General features: G+C 39.8%; 1 protein-coding gene across 3 annotated transcripts; it reads right to left on the bottom strand.

Moving 5' to 3' along the window:
* Positions 1-2,508: 2,508 nt before the first annotated feature.
* On the bottom strand, positions 2,509-9,258 carry LOC118219794 (potassium voltage-gated channel subfamily A member 1-like). 3 transcript variants are annotated; one of them, XM_035403205.1, is made up of 3 exons: positions 8,954-9,258; positions 7,593-8,381; positions 2,509-4,320 (listed from the first exon to the last, which is right to left on the bottom strand). In XM_035403205.1, exons 2-3 carry the CDS (start codon positions 8,301-8,303, stop codon positions 3,430-3,432), a joined length of 1,602 nt encoding a protein of 533 aa, XP_035259096.1. In that variant the 5' UTR covers positions 8,304-8,381; positions 8,954-9,258; the 3' UTR covers positions 2,509-3,429. The 3 variants fall into 3 exon arrangements, with proteins under 3 accessions (XP_035259096.1, XP_035259095.1, XP_035259097.1); XM_035403204.1 differs by having other exon boundaries at positions 8,958-9,258; XM_035403206.1 differs by having other exon boundaries at positions 9,158-9,251.
* Positions 9,259-17,443: the final 8,185 nt, after the last annotated feature.

Below are 17,443 nucleotides of genomic sequence, written 5' to 3'. Positions count from 1 at the left end.
AGCATGGGACATGACTAAATAAATTACTAAATAGTGTGTTGCTTGTTTTCCAGTACTTCAGTGATTTTCATGTGTTCCAGTTCCTTAACAGTGTTGTATAATGCTTAAGAAACTTCCCATTCAGCCTAGTCGATTCAATCTCAGGTTCAATTTCTAGATAGGACACTGCTCTTGCATCTTGCATCTTGCCTCCATATAGTATATCCAGCTGTATAAATTAATATTCTGTTAAAAGGCAAAAGCTGTGTACGTCGCTCTGGATAAGAGTGTCTGCTAAGTGCCTGGAATGTAATTAATTGCATTTTGAATTTTGACTAATTCCCATATCTGTACAGCCCCATAAAACGTTTGTGCTGTACTTGTGAGAGCGTAGAGCTTCCTTGGGGACAAAAAGTCCTACTGATGATTATGCAGAAACTAGAGATGTTAATATATTATTTGCAACTTTTTAGCAGCTCTTAAGGTTGGTTATTCCCCGAGTATCAAACCATAGAGCTCAGAATGTTATCCACATTACTTGTACTGGAAACCTTGACCATTTTAATTTCACCCTCAAAGGTTTTTCTATCTTTGGGTTCATTCAGTTATTATGTGAAATCCTTAAAGGTATGTAACAGTTCAGGGCACTATTTTCACAGTCAAAACTCAATTGTCAAACTCTCATGATAACCCTTGGCCATGACACTTAAGACAGTTAAACTCAATCAAGGAAATTTTGTGACTAGAGGCTGAAAAAATTATTGGTTTAAGAGGAATATATAAACAAGAGTGGTGGAGGTTTGATTTCACCATGGCCAGTCAGAACTGAAGCTTTCTTTCCCTTTAATGCCACTACATCAAGGCCATATCAACTGACAGTTTTTTTCGTATGTGTTATATCCGGCCAGGAGATACAGTTGCCACATGTGGATTTGCGGCACCTCAAAAAAAGACTTCTCAGGCAAGTGATGTCATCAAGATAGAAGAGGAAGACATGGTCAGTTGTTCAGTTTGTATCTGAAGTATTGACTAATTATCTGTCTATTTTCTTTTTATTTGTAGTATGAAAACCTCTTTATGGATTGTGCAGTTTACCCGTCTCTGATGAGTTGACCAGGCTATTTAAGTGCATATACAGTATTCTTCATTTAAGCTCTATTTCATTGATGCAGTTACGATACTCCTCAACCAAACCAAACCCATAAGAAACATAGCATAGGAAAGTAGCATACACTATTATGCCTTATGAATAGTCTATCAACTCTGATGCAAAAAGAATTGCAGTGAATCGCTTTCCATGGTAAGAAATATAAATACTACCAGAACTATACAAAGTGTACCTTACAACCAAGGTTTTATCATTTAAAAAAAACTAAAATCATAACTAATGATGAGAACACGAAATGCTCAGGGGATGAAAACGGAAAACAATGTGTTCTTTGAACCAGAGAAAAATTGACTAAAGCAAAAAAGGGGGAAATCCGAAACAAACTGATAAGAATATTTTTTTTTAAATGAGTAAATATGATTGAGAGCTTACTTTCCACATGTCTAAGGCACTCTTACGTGAAAGAGGATGAAGTGCAAAAAAAAAAAAAACTTCCAAAAGCATGTTTTACATTAGCATATTGCACATGTTTTCATATGGACGTCCAGGAGTCAACCTGATGAGCAATTCTTAATTTTCCATGTGCTAGACTATTCAATATTACCAATGATGCTGTATAAACAAGCAAAACTATTTCAATTTGCACAGAACACCAAATGAACTGTGAACCTTTTATAGTGTGATCTGGGTGAACAACAAATACCAGTAGTGCATATTGAGTGTTCTTCAAGCCTTTGGATTAGCTGCATGAATATCAGTCCAAATCCAAATGTGGGCCTGATGCTATATATATAAGCAGGATAGACAGGAAGTACAAATAGGGCTCAGCATAGGGCCCATGTCTACTGTCCTCTGTCATTGCCTAAAGTGAAGCTTTTTGTGTTTTTAGCTTTTACCACATTTCATTAACGAGTTGTCCTTAAAAAGATATTGAAGTGATAGTTCACTTTCTGTTTTAAAAATATTATGTAAGATTTTGTGGATTGGCCCAGACTATTTATGTGTTTGCAGGTTATCATAAATGTATGTTGATATCTACAATATCCTTTTTTGCATATTGAAAATATCAGGGCCAATTGAAAACATACACTATAACTAAAATAATATCTGAGCACAGGTCCCCTACAGGAACCTCATTTATATTATTCGGTGCTGAGCACATCATTTGTCATTTGTCATTCCAATTCAAACCCAATCCTAAAATAATCTATCAGTTATTGCCTATGTTTTACAAAAAAGTAAATCCTTCAAGTCAGTATTCAGGTACAGAATATCTATTTATTATATGCAATTGTTACAAGTATATTGCAGTGGGTGTGGTACAACACGCTCTGAATTGGAAAGCATGAGGTTATAAACACTGGATTAGATGGTGCAAAACTGAGTGAGAGAAATATTATACACTGCTGATGTCAACAAAATAATTGATAAAATATAGCTTTATTAAATACATATAAACACAGAATACAATGCAAACACCAATGCAGCATTCTATTGACATTCACCCAATAATGTACATACACTTTGTATATCTTTATTTGACCTGTCCAGTAGTTAATGGGTCACTTCATGTATTATATTACAGAACAGCTTAAAATAGTACACATGTGGTGCAATAAACTATGAGACAGTATTTTATAAAGTTTGTGTGGTACAGCTTACTCTGTGTGGGGATTTGTGCGATTGCAATTAATTCTGAAATTTAGAATTTCAGAGTGTTAGCGTTAGCATTCTGTCTTGTACTAGGTACTGCACCTGCTTTGGTGGGGTCATACATGTAGCTTATCTCGATAAATGCTTCGCCTAGCCACCTAAACAGAACAAAGTCATTAATACAACATTAAGTAATTATATAAATACCACATAACATCAATCAAACATAAATAAACACATGATTGCTAAAATGTTAGTAATAAATAAATACTGAGTCAATAAATAAATATATATTTTAATATTCTCCATCCTTCTGACGATTAAGGCCGTACTGACATGTTCTGTATAAGATATATCATGTTAAAGCACTTGACTATTATTTGACATTCTTCGATTGCTGTCAGACACAGAAGTGATTCTGTTTTGCTTGCCTTCACACAGAGCGTGGCTTAATGTGCTGTAGCGGCCAGGTCAGCAGAGCCATTGAAACATTATGTAAACACTTGCTCCGTTAATTTGTCAGTGTAACTGTGCTAGTGCGTCACTGGAAATGTACTGTGCTACCCTGTTTATGAATGTGGTGTTCAGTCAATCAGTGTAAGTGTGTCTACAGTCACTTCCCCTCCCGGTGTCAGAATGCATATACTGTGGCATCCAATCTGTGCATGCACATGTTTAACCTCTCCACATCACACCTGTGTCACCAGGGGCTCCCTGGGGTACAGATTACCCCCTGTCTGTTTCCCATCCTGACCTGCACAAAGCCCCCCCAACAAAGTTCCATTGAGAGGAGGACAGATGCCCTCCAAGGGAAGAAAATCACCCTCCCCTTCTCCCTCCCTCTCCTCATTGCCCTCCTCCACCCACAGCGAGGTCTTGACGTGGGTGTACTCCTGCCTGTCCTCACACTCATTCTCCCTGTGGTAGAAGTAGCTGAAATTGGAGACAATGACAGGCACCGGCAAGGAGATAGTCAGCACTCCAGCAATGGCACACATTGACCCTACCATCTTCCCCCACACCGTCTCTGGGTACATGTCCCCATATCCCACCGTTGTCATGGTGACCACGGCCCACCAGAAGGCCTCTGGGATGCTGGTGAAAGCCGTGTCCTTGTGGTCAGCCTCTGCAAAGTAGATGGCGCTGGAGAAGAGGATGACTCCGATGAAGAGGAAGAAGATGAGCAGGGCAAGCTCGCGCAGGCTGGCTCTCAGGGTCTGGCCCAGGATCTGAAGCCCCTTGGAGTGTCGGGAAAGCTTGAAGATTCGGAAGACTCTTACCAGACGGATGACCCTCACTATGGCCAGCGACATGGCTGGAGTGCTGCCCTTGGACTTGGCCAGCTCCGTTCCAAGTGTGACGAAGTAGGGGAGGATGGCAGTGAAGTCAATGACGTTCATGACATCTTTGAAGAAGTGAATCTTGCTGGGTGAGCAGGAAAAGCGCATCAGCAGCTCAAAGGAGAACCAGCAGATACACATAGTCTCCACCATGAAGAAGGGGTCCTGGAAGGGACTGGAGGCTGGAGGGATGTGCATGGTGAAATTGGGGTTGTTGGGGTGGTGTTGATGCAAGTATTCCTGGAAAAAATGAGAGAAAATTTAAGTAGAAAGAACGAGTTGGGAATATCAAAAGCTAAACTATCCAGGGATGAATCAAGCTTGAGAAATAAATCAAAAAGAGTGAGCATTGTCAGTGTTACCGGTGACAAAGCTTATCCTAAATATATGGTGGAAACATGCATTTTATAATAAAAAAAAATTAAAACATTTTTGAGCTGTAGACACCTGGGCCTGCGTTGCTGACCAATACTCCAGCCTTGGTATAATGTAGACATTTGCCTTTGTATCTCAATACATAGAAAAGTGCACCTCTATGCATAAACACATTAACATTTGTGTTATGGTGTCTTTTTGGGTATGTGCATGTGTAAAAGACAAAGTCTTTGTGACAAGATCCATCCTAAAAATAATAACAAAAACATTTCAAACACTGGCTGCATAAGTCTTGAAAAAGAGTAAATGCAATTAGAAGTAAATTATAGGATTCCTATTAAAATAAATTGTTACAAAATGGATAACTGCTGCATAGTGCAAACGCTTTTGCTCTTATCTAGAATAGTTTGTCATCTGTGTTGACTATGTATGGCTTTACTGGAGCTCTTTCGCTTTCAGTCAAAGAAAATCAGTTTCCAAATGTAAATTAAAACCGCATTAAGTAAAAAGTACATTAAGAAAGCTTTTTAAAAAATCAAGTTGTTATAGATGTCAGGAGGGGCAATCCTACCCAGGCTGTTTGACTATCAAATGGAGTTGTGATTCTGGGGTATAATGGGAAACTTCTGACGGTGCAGTGAACTGGCGAAAGTACTAAAGTTCACAGGTTAAACAGAGCCATAACATGTAGATCTCCAGGGAACTTCCACAGCGGGTGAATGGTAAGCATACTGAGCATATTTGTTTGAAACTGAACAGGAGATTAATTATTTTTTTGTCTTTCTCTGTATGTTTGCTTATATTTGTAAAATTGGTGTGAAAGTGCCTTTAGATCCATTATTTCAAAACTGATTATAATACTATGCAAGTTTCAGTTCTTAATGTGGCTATACGTACAATTTTATTTGTGCTTGTCTTTCTGTATCTTTGTTTCTCAGTTTGTCAGCCTTTCTGAACATACCTGTGTAGATGTGTGTCCGTTTATGCTGTCGTTTGTCTAGGTAGCTATAATAAGACTTTTCTTTGTAGATATAAAATATACTTTTCTCTGTATTATCTAAATGGTGAGTCACTTAGTGTTGTAATAAGGGAGCTCAATTTATGTGTTGATGTGTTCTCAGGGTTGTCCTCTCTCTATAAATAGTGGCTGAAATCTCCCAGGAGAAACATGAGAGGGCCCCCCTCCTCTTTCTTTCTCCGTCTCCGTCAGTGCCCATCTATCTCTTGCTCTCAATCTCCCTCACATCCAAGTTCTATCAGACTGCCGGTGGGACAAGGTTACAGCAGGTTCTTGGCAGGGTTTCCCAGGCCAGTGTAAGTACAGTTCTTCACAGTGGTTGGGAAAACTGCAAAAATAAAATATGGTCTCCCCCCTCACATTCCATTTACCCCTCCCTCTCTCCTCTATTTCCCGCTTACCTTTTCTGCTGAACACAACACACTTTACCTCTGTCTTACTGGCTCCCCACCTAATTTTTCCAGGCTTTCCACCACCACCCCTGTCCTTCATTCCTCTCCCGTTCCTTGCACACTCTCCCTCAATCTAAGTGTATCAGATTTAACAGCATGACTAAAATAATCTGGGCATTAACCTCGCGCTGTCCTTGCATCCTTCTCTTCTTACTTGCTGATTTTCCATTTGTTTTTTTTTCTCTGGGTGCAGTTGGAACACAAAATTTGTGATTGTTTTCATTATCGGAAGGTACACTGTGACTTGGTTAAGTAGTTTGACCAGATATCTTTGAACGAGCAAATTCAGATTCTGATAAGACATTCTGTTATAAGGAGGTAATCCTAGAAATTATTGCTGGTTGTTCAAATGTTATTACTGTAATAAAATATAATCTGCTGTATGCCTATTATATAATATTTGCTATTAGAATTTTAGCTTGCAAATATAAAAATCCTATCAGCTAATTATCAGCTAAAATTGTTGGAAAATGTGTGTAGGTTGGAGTTTCTGTGTAAATTGTATTTGATTCAGTTATTAGTGTGTATTATTACCTCTCTAGAACTCCCCATTCTATAAAATTTACGAGCCAAATTCTCCCCCAGCACTCCAGCCAACATGAGACTGAATTATGAAACCACTGGGGCACCTTCAGGTTTACCTGAGGTAAGACGCTGTATGAGGCGAAGACGCAGTCTGAGGTGAACTTAAACGGCCATATTTCATGAGCACTCTGTTACGCCACATCAATGAATCAATTTAAAATAAACACAACAGTATTTTAATATTTATAAATATTTTACATAGGCATGGGGATACAATACTTATGTATTAAAGCTATATAAACCATACTGGGCATTAAAGCAAAAAATGCTGATAGAACCTATTGATTTTGACCTCATGAACTGTCAATAAGACTCTTTTGTCCATAGATAGGACTCTAAAAAGTCTTTCACCATGAAGACACAAAGTAAAATATCTTCAATATATATTTCTCGTGATGAGTTAAATTTAATTTCTTTCCATCTTCCTCCCTTTCCCCTAATTTAGCTACTTTCAATCGAGAATCTCCCCTCTGTCCTATGACTATATCGCATTCTGTCAGCCAATGCTTCTTTTGCCTCTGTGTCCACCGCCATTACACAATAGAACTGCACTTGTTGCTCAGCTTGCGCAAAAAAAGACTGCAGAAAGGCCACCGGCACCCAACTGACCAGAGGTGTAAAAGGGACCCAGGAATTTCTATACTGGTGATACCCTCCCTCCCTGAGTGATGTTCTGGTCAGTTGTGAATCTCCCGGCAGGTCTCCCAGCCACATTCAGCACTGGAACAGTGTGAATTTGGTTCTTGACCATGAGGTGAACCGCTGCCGTATTTAGCAATGGATACATTTATAAAAGGTAATCAATATAATTCAACTAACATACGAACAGATTTCGGTTAATATTTTGATCCATGTATACTATAGTTCTGTATAATTCTGTAATTCCTCAATAGATTTTTACCCATCGTCCTGGCATTTCACATTCATTATTTCCCACTTTTCCCACTTCATTAATCTGTATCTTTGCTTTTGACCATTCACCCTCTCATTCCTCTTTCTCAGCAACCTGATTCTCTTTTCCTTCCCACTCTCTCTGTTGAGACCTTCCCCGACTCTACCGTCCGTTCCTCTCCAGATCTCACCTCTTTGTCATTCCTGAAGTCAGGCAGCGTCTCCAGGCAGAAAATGACGATGGACACCACGATGACCATGACGCTGACAATGGCGATAATTCGGGCGCCAGAGGAAGACTCTGGGTGCTCAAACAGCATCCACAGGCGCCTCTGCAGCTCGTTTTCAGGCAAAGGGCGCACCTCCTCCTTGGGGAACCCCTCGTCGTCCTTGAAGCGCGCCATGATGTCTTCGCCCAGCTCGTAAAACTCCAGCTCGTCCATGAAGACGTCGAGAGGCACGTTCGCGGGCCGGCGCAGGCGCCCGCCCGATTGGTAGAAATAGAGAATGGCGTCGAAGCAGGCGCGGTTCCGGTCCAGGAACAGCTCGTTCCGCAGTGGGTCGAAGTACCGCAGCCGCCGGTGCGGGTCTCCCAGCATGGAATCGGGGAACTGGGCCAGAGTACGGAGCTGCGTCTCGTACCGCATGCCTGACACATTGATGGCCAGTCTCTCGGTCAGCGCCCAGCCGCCTTTCCACAAAGAGCCTGAACGTCGGCTGTCCCTCTTCTGGTCTTTCCTCTCCTTTTCCCCTCCCTCGTTCTCCTTCTCTCCCTTCTCCGCTGTGTTGCATTGCTCTTTCATCTGTTTGACATTGTCACAGGATTCGACTTTCTGGTCCTCCTTGTCAGACATCCCTTCTTCGCTCCCTGCCTTTCCTCCACCCTTGTCTTGACTGTCCATCTTTCCCTCTCTCTATTCTCCTTTTGCTCTCTGTATACTGTATGGTATGTGTAAACAGAAACAACAGGGCTGATGTTTCTGAAAAAGAAAGAGTAAAAGATGAACTAGATTAAGAATACTGTTCATTTTACTTTTAGAATATTGGTTGGGTGTTACTAATGATATAATTACAGATTATTTATTATCACAATAATACAGAACACAAGCATTCTTACTGATTAGTCGAAAATTTCTACTGTAAGATCTGCTGCATATAATATCATACATATGGGGCCATCTTATTCACCATCAAAACATCTCAACTTTGTACATTACATAGCACAGATATAATAATGTAGCTGTGATATCATATTGCATGCAAGACCCAAGAGTATGCAAGGAATTACTACTTGGAAAAGCTAAACCACAATATCGTTCTCTCTAAAAACAACCACTGGTACATATCAGTGGTACCCAAGTGCAATATTATTCACACCATGATCAGCCAATGAGGATCCAGATAAGAAGCTGTATGACCATAAAATGAACTTACTTGGACTATTTGGAAATTAAAAATAACCCAAAAAGTCCTAATGCTTAATTAACAATTGTAAGCACAGCTAAGCGATCATGTTATTAGTGTAGTTAGTGAAACACACAGAATCACTCACTCACTGAGGCAGTTGCTGTGGATAGGCTAATCAGTACACCCAGAGTCACACTGTTTGTCTTTCATGTCTCCTCATGCTGTCTCTCTCTCCCTCCCTCTTGCTGTGTCCATGTCTGTTTGTCCCTCTAAGGGTTTTCGTCTTTCTGTCATACCTCTTCCATTTCCACCTGCTCGCGTGTTATGTCTCACAGTCTACACAACTCACTTTGGACAGTTGCAGAGACTTCTTTGCCTTGGAGAAGTGAACTACCCCCTCTCCTGACCAGTTAGCGACTTACGGCTGTCTGTAGGTCAATGACTTCGATGTCTCCCCTTCCTCCCTCACACCGTCTTGAAATTTTAGGGAATGCTGTCGTGTCGAAATTCAATCCGCCGCCCTGCTTTTACACCCCCGCCCACCAGTTCAGAACAACCTTCAACTCCCTTCTCAAATGTCACCCCTCTGCCCCTCACATGTACACTGCTTACACACCCTCGCCCCCCACTACTCCCAGTCTAGACAGACGTGCACACGGACGAGCAGGTAGACAGATATTTACAAATTAACAAGCGCTACTGTCAGACGGGGAATTGTCCCTGAACAGATGGCTGTATCAATTCCTCCTTCTCCACGGAAACAGTAAGTGCTGCAATCACATAATAAAAAATGCTGCGCCCCTTCTTATTTTTATTGTCTTATTGCATTGAATTAGCAGGCCCTGTCAAACCAGAGCCCTCCAACCCCATAAAATGCAAAGACGTACAAAGAAAGTGGAAATTGGTTCAGGCTGATACATGCAGGAAAGTAAAGTAAAAATGCAAAAAAAAAAAAAAAAAGCATAATACCCATTCTTATTGACAGTCACTTTCACACAAGCCTCTGCTCTTACTGTCACCAGCCATTTCCATGCACATTTAACTAGACAGGCAGGCATGCCTTCAGCTAACCTAAACTTGTGAAGTCCAGGAAGTAAGCTTGCACTGCATATGCTGAGGGCAAAACAGTGGAGCTCCCATTAAAATGAATGGGAAATATCAGACTTTCTAGGCAAAATAAAACTTCCCCAATGGTATTCTGAAACTCGATTAACGATTGTTACATTTCATATAAAAAGCCGATTGGAAAAATATATAATATATAATAATATGTCATGAAATATTGAATAACATTTTACCAAGACTTCTGGGCCAAAACAACCATTGTTTCACAAAGTACTACAAATAATGAAATTTATGATCACAAAAAATTGGCCAATGATTTGATAATAAAATCAACTTGGTTTTCTACATTGAATTCAAAGGGCAGCAAGCTCTCTAACCCTCAACATGTGCTGCAGAGCCTGTTTCCGTTACTTTCTAGGCTTCACCGCCTGGCCACTCCTACTCTCCCCAGTTGTTATGTACCCTCTATGTCACCAGCACAAAGGTGACAACTACTGGCAAAAGACGAGACTTACATTTAAACACTGACATCTATAGGCCAGTCAGGGAACAATTGGGATCATAACAGTTTAAAAAACCTAAATGGTGACATAGCCAGAAGGAACAAGTAATTCAACTTCAGTGGGATCCATATAGTGTCTTGTCTTGAATGGTCTGATCTAGTCAGTTCCAAATTTCATAACACCGTAAATCATCATTATGAGAAAGCTGGGATGAAACAACATTTTATAAATTTAAAAATATAATCTATGGTGATTAAGTAGCCATAATGAGGAAGCTGCAGGGGAAATTCTGTCAGAGGTTGACATCTATGTTCTCTCAGTAAATTTTCTTTGTTTCTCAATGAAGAAAATGGAGGCTGTCTGAGAAAGTAGGATTAAGTGAAATATGCTTAATTTTCTGAATCCAGCAGTTTTAAGCAGTTACACCCTCGTTTGCCTTCCGGCACTGTGAATACCAGACACAAGTGCAACAATGAAGTACCGAATTCATTGATAGGCACAGCAATATGTTTATCTGTTGGATCAACCTTCATCAAATGTACTACTCAAAACCAAATTAAAATTAAGAAATGTATTAAGTTACAACAAATATTCACATCTGATCTAAAGGCATTGTTCAACTACCTTAAAAAATTAAAAAATAACACAATGTTAAAGACATGGGTGAGTCACAACCACAAAGGAAATGAATGAAAGAAAATACCAAACTACAGCTTGTTTCTTCCAAAAATAGTCCCAGCAAACCAAGATCAGAGTACAAAAACCAAAAGACAGCTGAATATTCCGAAAAGTCAGGGGTCAAAATGTAAAAAAGCCCGGTGAGCTGTAAGACAAAAATGTCTGATCTGGCGTGCACCAAACACCAAACAACACTAGGCCCAGATGCAAAGTTCGGAATCCTCCGAATGGCAACCGCAGATTTGCCACCCCAGAATGGCCACCATGACAGCACCCAGGCAGGCTACATTCTCATTGCCTTTATCTTTTTCTTGATCATTTCCATAGCTTAGACTGAATGATGGAACCCAGTAGGAAGGGGTATAAAAGATATTTAGAGCCTGAAGACTACACCACAGTACCACAAATGACTAAATGGCAGTGAGGAAATGCACTAAATGGTGATGATTTCATGACCCAAATGCCAGTATGTTTTTACGTTTCACGTTAAAGAAAAAAATTATCAATTAAGTTAGGCTATGCGTATTCTCCCCATCTCTCAGGATGATAACAGATTGAACTGTAAGGTAAAATTTCAATTTTCCCAAACAACTCTGTTGTTCCTTCACACGTGGACATATTCTTCCATGGCGCGCACACTGGTGGAGTTGTAAAATTACACTGCGGTACATGAGTGGAGCTGAGTGGAGCCATAAAATTCCCCAGGATAGGGAGAGCAGCTGAAAGCTGCATGGGACTGTCTTTTTCGACCCATTTATTTGAGGGGAAGCAATCTTCAAATGGCTTATCCTCCTGGAAGAGTTGGAGGAATCAGATGACAGGATATTACCCTATTGGAGCTGTGGCCATACCAGGTGGAGGGTCAAGAACAACTTCAATTGGGGGCCATAAACTGCTGCTCTCCAATCCATGGACAATGGCCCAGGCTCTCCTAGGTCAGACAAAAGCCGCGTTTCCACCAAAATTACCCGGAACTTTCAGTCCCAGGAACTACATTACCAGGAACTAAAAGGTTCCTTCAGCCAATGGTTGTCTGCGTTTCCACCGGGGTCTAAAGTACCGCGAAGATTAGGCAAATTAGCCCACTGACGTTGTCGTCGGTCCATCTGTCATATGATTTCTTCTGTAACCCCATACTACCACCGAAGTAGCCTACATTATTTTCTAATAACCGGGACAGCCCGGAGGGGTTTATTCCACTTATATACAACGGGTTACCAACAATGACTATATATGGTTACTTTTGTATTTATTGATTTTCATATATCCTCTCAAACACATTCATTAACAGCAGAAAACATGCACACGTTGTAAACAATTTGCTGTTTTATTACTTTCTCGTCGTCAATTCCATATAGGCTAATCGCAAAATGACAAGAATAGAACGAAAACTCGGACTTGCGTGAAAATGTAAATTAGTAGTGGTACAGCTACCGTTTGCTTTCCTTCGAAGTTACTGCTAGCCGAGCAGCGAAGTGTGCCCTCCAGATGCGAACCATGCACCATAAATGAGTCCATAATCTTCCTGGTCTTTTCGTGGAATTGAAAAACGGCAGTAAAATTGAGTAAAATTACGGCAGTCTGAAAAAGCTAAAGGGAAGATTACTAGAATTAACCTGTTATTTTACCCGGATAAAAAGTGCGGAAGGTGATTTCCAGTTTGCTTGTACTGTATCACCAATGTTAATTATGCAGAACTACCGCATACCTCACATAACTTTATCAAACGTTTTGAGTCAATTACAACGGGCTAACAAAGAAAATCCGGAAGAAAATATTCAGCAACCGAATTAATCCGTTTGAATGTTTTGGTAGCCTACGTAATATGCTGTCCCAGCACGAATGCTTAGCATTTTATAAAACGAATACTAAAGCAAGAAAAGAACAGAAGAGCACACGTTATAATTCCAAGACGTTGACAGGCTATAACCAAAAGTAGGCTACTGCGCCGCATAACATACAAGTTTGATTTGAAGTTATTATGAAAATAAATTGGTTTGCCGCTGCATATTTTCAAACATGGCGGGTAATGGCGGAAAATAAATACAACACAAATGCTACGAGTACTCGACCAATCAGAAATGTTCAGCGCTGCAAGCTCCACCCAAAAGGTTCCTGTACTTTTGGAAAGTACTACCCCCCGAGCAGGAACGTTTTGGGGGGTAAAACAAAGCCCCCAGAACTAAATTTAGACCCTAGTTCCTGCGGTGGAAACGCACTGAGTTCCTCAAAAGGTTCCTAGTTCCGGGGTATAGTTCCTGCGGTGGAAACGCGGCTAAAATTACTACCATGGACTGAAAGAATGCATCATATGTATTTGCATGCAGATAACTAAGGATGATATGATAAATGTGGGGGACTGTGAATAATATCATACATAGACAAGCACACTGAACGGGTATGAGATGGTATATGGGGTATATGATCACAAGTATGTTAAGCATAGCATATTTATACATAGTCATGCCTACATAAGTGTCTGGGTCACAGATGGGTCACCACCATGGACTCCCATAGAGAAGTATTTGGAGAATTGATAGGTAAAATCATAGGATCACGTGCCATCGTACAAAGTATCTTATTACTGTCACTGGATTTTAATACTTCTCCTGTGTCTACAGAGGAGGGAGGAAGTGCAGTTTCTCTCTTCCTGGAGGAGTAGGGGGGGGGTTCTTGGTGGGGCAGATGTTATCGGCCTATTCGTGTCCAGACCTTATTTGGGCAAACCATGAGAGCTGTGGCTTTCTCAGGATTAGATTTAAAGGAAGTCCAAAGAAACATTCGAGGAGAATCTTCTTAACAGTTCTCCTGGTACCATAGTCTTTGCTGTACAGAATATTTGGGCATTCATCAATACTCACTTTGTGTTCCTTTTCTTTGTCCTAGTTTGTTAGTTTGTATGTCTTTTCTTTTCATAGCAGTCTTTCGTCTTGCTTTGTAAAATAAAGTGTTCACCTTTTCCATCATTGAAACTGCCTATCCTCGGTTATTGCCAACGGCCATATTGTGTCATAATAAACAGTTTTCTCCTTTTTCTGTGCAGCCAATGCGCGTATACACAATCCCGTATTCACATACATCTTCACTTTACAGGATTTGAAGTTAATGGAGTCAGATAAACATGTTTTCCTCCCTGCGACTAAATGTAATTCCTTACAGAACAGTGAACATCTTGAAGGAGGAGGGAGTGCACATCATCAACACAATATCCAAATGGTGAGTGCTCCACAAAATGGAATAGAAACTTCTCAGTGAGATTTTATCTCCTGATTCTATTCTTTCTCCTGTGATCCCCCTCTAGAATAACATTGATGGCATTAATTCATTCATAATTAAATAAACATTTTCAATATTTCAATATTTCCTATTAAGATGATGATAGTGAAGAGCTGGGCAGAGAAGATGAACACAATGGTAGCATGTTGGTGGGTTTGACACACACCTATCTGACTGTTTGACAAATTTACTAAAGATTTTAGATTCCTCATTCATTATGTCATTCATTCATTCATTCATTATGTTGTACACTGCGCTTGGAAAAAAACATATTCACATGGCTGTTGGAAGTGTTTATTGACTAGTAATTATTATTATCGTTATTACAAGCAGTTTTCAGACGATCTTATCCAGAGCAACTTACACAATTTTTATATAGCATTTACACTGCATCCATTTTTATACAGCTGGATATATAGTTATATAGATATATAGGTACTTAACCTTGAGCAAGGTTAAGTACCTTGCTCAAGGGTACAACGGCAGTGACCTTTAAGTTACAAGACCAGCTCCTTACCCATTATACTACTCTGCCACCCCATAAATGAATGTTGCTCTTTAAAATTAATCTTCCTTCGAGCCTGATTTGAATCAACGACCAAAGGATTTCAACAAGGTCTAACTACAGTCTTCCGCTCTACCAACTGAGCTATCGAAGGGTACACAATGGTTCCCTAAGTGCAGGGGGATGAACAGCCAAGAAGCTGGATGGCTAAGGGTCTTTAACTTTCCATGGGGCAGTATAGCGTGTTCTTGAGTGGTATCTTCAATAACGGGAGGTCAGTGCCAATTACACTGTACGCAGTAGGGGTGAAGAGAGATGCTACTATTTGTATTTGTATCTTTATTTGTTCAACCAACAAAATGATTTGTATTTGTATTTGGATAAAAACCTGAAGTGGGCAATGGCGCAAACTGGAAATGTGTGGAGTCCAACATGGAAGCTGTATAAAATTCCAAAGATCCCAAATTTTTCATAATTATAAATCATTATAATCACTGACACTGATGTTGGGGCAATGTGAAAGCATTAATGTCATGGTTTTACAATGACATCAATAATGATCCAGTTTAACAACAGGTAATTTGCTTTTTAAAGCAGTATTTAACAAACAATGGCCTACAGTGTATGTGTGTGGCAGGGCTTGGCTTGCAGAAGGAAACTAGGGAAATTAGATGACCATGCCTACTGGGTAAGTAGGTACACACCTGGATTATGCAACGAATCAGTTCCAGATTTAAAAGTGTGCTTCTTTCCACAGTAGGCATCTGAGACCGGGGATCCCCCACAACGGTGAGAGAGAGAGCACATCAAGGCAGAGACGGGCTGAAAAGTGTCAGTTTATGATTTAATTTATTTTTGTATTTTTTGTTTTAGTTTTTTTTAATTAAAAAAAAAAATCCAGATCCCATGAGGGTCATGGGTAAAAGTTTTTCCGTTTGTTTATGTGCGTGGTTGAAAACGCTCTCTCTCCCTCTCTTAAAATCAAACCCTGGAGTTATCTGGAATTTCCACATCTCCCTGCATCCAGCTCTTCTGTTCCTACCAGGGTGGCGATGGCGAGTGACAATGTTATATAGCCATAACAGGCTTTTATAACACTGAAGTAAACAAACAGTCAAATCAAGGTTCAAACATAGGCAAACTGTTTTTATAAATCAAAACATACAAACTACATGAACCCCACCACCACCTCTACTTGAGGGAGACTGAAGTCAATTATAACCTGAAAAAATGCTTTTATAATAAAAAATTGTTCCTCATCTTCATTATGAACTACTGTACGCAATGAACCCCAAAGGGAATAAAAACCAGAATATTAGACTAAAATGTTTTGTTGATTTTGTTTGTTAATACTTTTTCTTCCTCTTTGTTGAAGCCCCACTTTACCTGTATGATTTGCACACAAATCTTTTATATTTCATGTAGTTGTCCTATAGATATTCTATTCAGTTTGTTCAAAGTCTCAGTTTCAGTGAAAACCCAAAAATAGGATCTCCATGGAGTTCTGCACCTATCCTTTCTATAACTACAGCATCCACAATTATTCATCCCCACCCTAAATGCTTTATAAACTTCATCACAATTGCAGTGAATGAATATTGTGTGATTATATGTGTGAAATTAGTTTTGGGAAATTCATATCAATGCACCGGTCATTTACATTCGGAGAGAACACATTATTCGAGTTTCACCGAATATGGTATTTGTATTTGGCACCATCCCTAGACTCTGACGAACTGTAACTTTGCTGGCTAGCTACAGTATTTTGGGGAAGAAAACAATTGACTCATTGTGACAAGGACATTTTTAACGTGGTTTCTCACATTTCTGCCAGTTAAAGCAATAAGTAAGGCAGTCAATATTTTTATAGAAGCATTCGGCAACACTTGACTGTACATTACACTAGCTATATACGTTTCTTGTGGAAAAGCTAGCTGGTGTGCAAGGTAGCAAGACTGAAATGCGATGAGAAGTTGTGGTTAGCTAGCTAACTAAATAAATTATGTTTCACAAGCTAGCTATTGAGCTGTCTGACTACCCCAGCCGGCTAACTAGACAGTAGGCCTACTGTTGCTAGCTAACTTTTCCAAGCAATACAAACATTCGGTGGCACTCGACTAACATAAGTAATTATATATAGCTAGCAGGCTAGCCACAACTTCTGACTAATTGAAATCAGCCATTCTGTGTTATGGTAGCCTACTAGTAGTTAGCTACTGTTTAAAATGTATATACAAGTGACTTCCAAAATAGATAGAAATGTGGACAGTATCTCAGTATGTCCATTGTAGTCTAACAGGTGCTTTCTAAAATTGTAAGAAATGTGCCTAAATGACTATGGTTCCTAGCCAGCCAATTCCTAGCTAATGCTACTCTGATGTCAAGCAAAATGCATTGTTCTGAAAAGTGTTTAGAGATGGGAACAGCTAGCTAATATAATTCCCTTGATTTATGCCCTTGCTTTGTCTTGAATGCTTGCATGGTGCATGATAATTTTTTAATCAAATGAAAACATACAATGTGCTTTATATTTTGGCTATGTAAATAAACAATGTGTAGTAATAAAATAAGAGCATGTCACCTAATGCAATGTTTGCTTGTTTTCTTT

Source organism: Anguilla anguilla, chromosome 2 (assembly GCF_013347855.1).
Source record: "Anguilla anguilla isolate fAngAng1 chromosome 2, fAngAng1.pri, whole genome shotgun sequence".
Lineage (NCBI taxonomy): Eukaryota > Metazoa > Chordata > Actinopteri > Anguilliformes > Anguillidae > Anguilla > Anguilla anguilla.
Note: the sequence above shows the minus strand (reverse complement) of the source record. Positions and strands in the feature narration are given on the sequence as shown.